General features: G+C 50.9%; 1 protein-coding gene across 1 annotated transcript in view; it reads left to right on the top strand.

Annotated features, from left to right (window-relative positions):
- Positions 1-321: 321 nt before the first annotated feature.
- Positions 322-580, top strand: part of LOC105822711 (keratin-associated protein 9-8-like) — an 11,902-nt gene continuing 11,643 nt past the window's right edge. The window contains exon 1 of the mRNA XM_012659737.1: positions 322-577. Coding sequence (XP_012515191.1) covers positions 322-577 — 256 coding nt within the window. The remainder of the gene's footprint in view (positions 578-580) is intronic.

Genomic DNA, 580 nt, shown 5'->3' with positions numbered 1-580 from the left:
TGACCAGATGGTAACCAGAGCAGGAAGGATGCTCATGATGTGACCACCTTCCTTTTATCTGAAAAAAGGTTTCTGTGAATTATCTCAATTAAGAAACAGATTAAACATTTACTTTTAAAGGTTCTTAACACTCAGGAAATAACATCCTCCTTTATAATTCACCCAGTGGCTGTGGAAAACAATGTAAACAACAACAAGGAAAAGTTCAGCTAATTGGTCCAAGCATTGGAGGCCCAGTGTATAAAAGGTCCAGATTGAAAGGACTCATCAGATTCTGGGAAATTCACCTCTGAACAGCAGCCCACTCTCTACCCCAACACCATGACCCACTGCTGCTCCCCTTGCTGCCAGCCTAGCTGCTGCAGGACCACCTGCTGCAGGACCACCTGCTGGCAACCCACCTGTGAGACCACCAGCTGCAGCACACCCTGCTGCCATCCCAGCTGCTGTGAGTCCAGCTGCTGCCAGCCTTGCTGCCGCCCAACCTGCTGTCCAACCACCTGTTGCAGGACCACCTGCTGGAAACCTACCTGTGAGACCACCTGCTGCAGCACACCCTGCTGCCAGCCCAGCTGCTGTG

The sequence above is a fragment of the Propithecus coquereli genome, unplaced genomic scaffold (genome assembly GCF_000956105.1).
Source record: "Propithecus coquereli isolate 6110/MARCELLA unplaced genomic scaffold, Pcoq_1.0 Scaffold119, whole genome shotgun sequence".
Lineage (NCBI taxonomy): Eukaryota > Metazoa > Chordata > Mammalia > Primates > Indriidae > Propithecus > Propithecus coquereli.
Note: the sequence above shows the minus strand (reverse complement) of the source record. Positions and strands in the feature narration are given on the sequence as shown.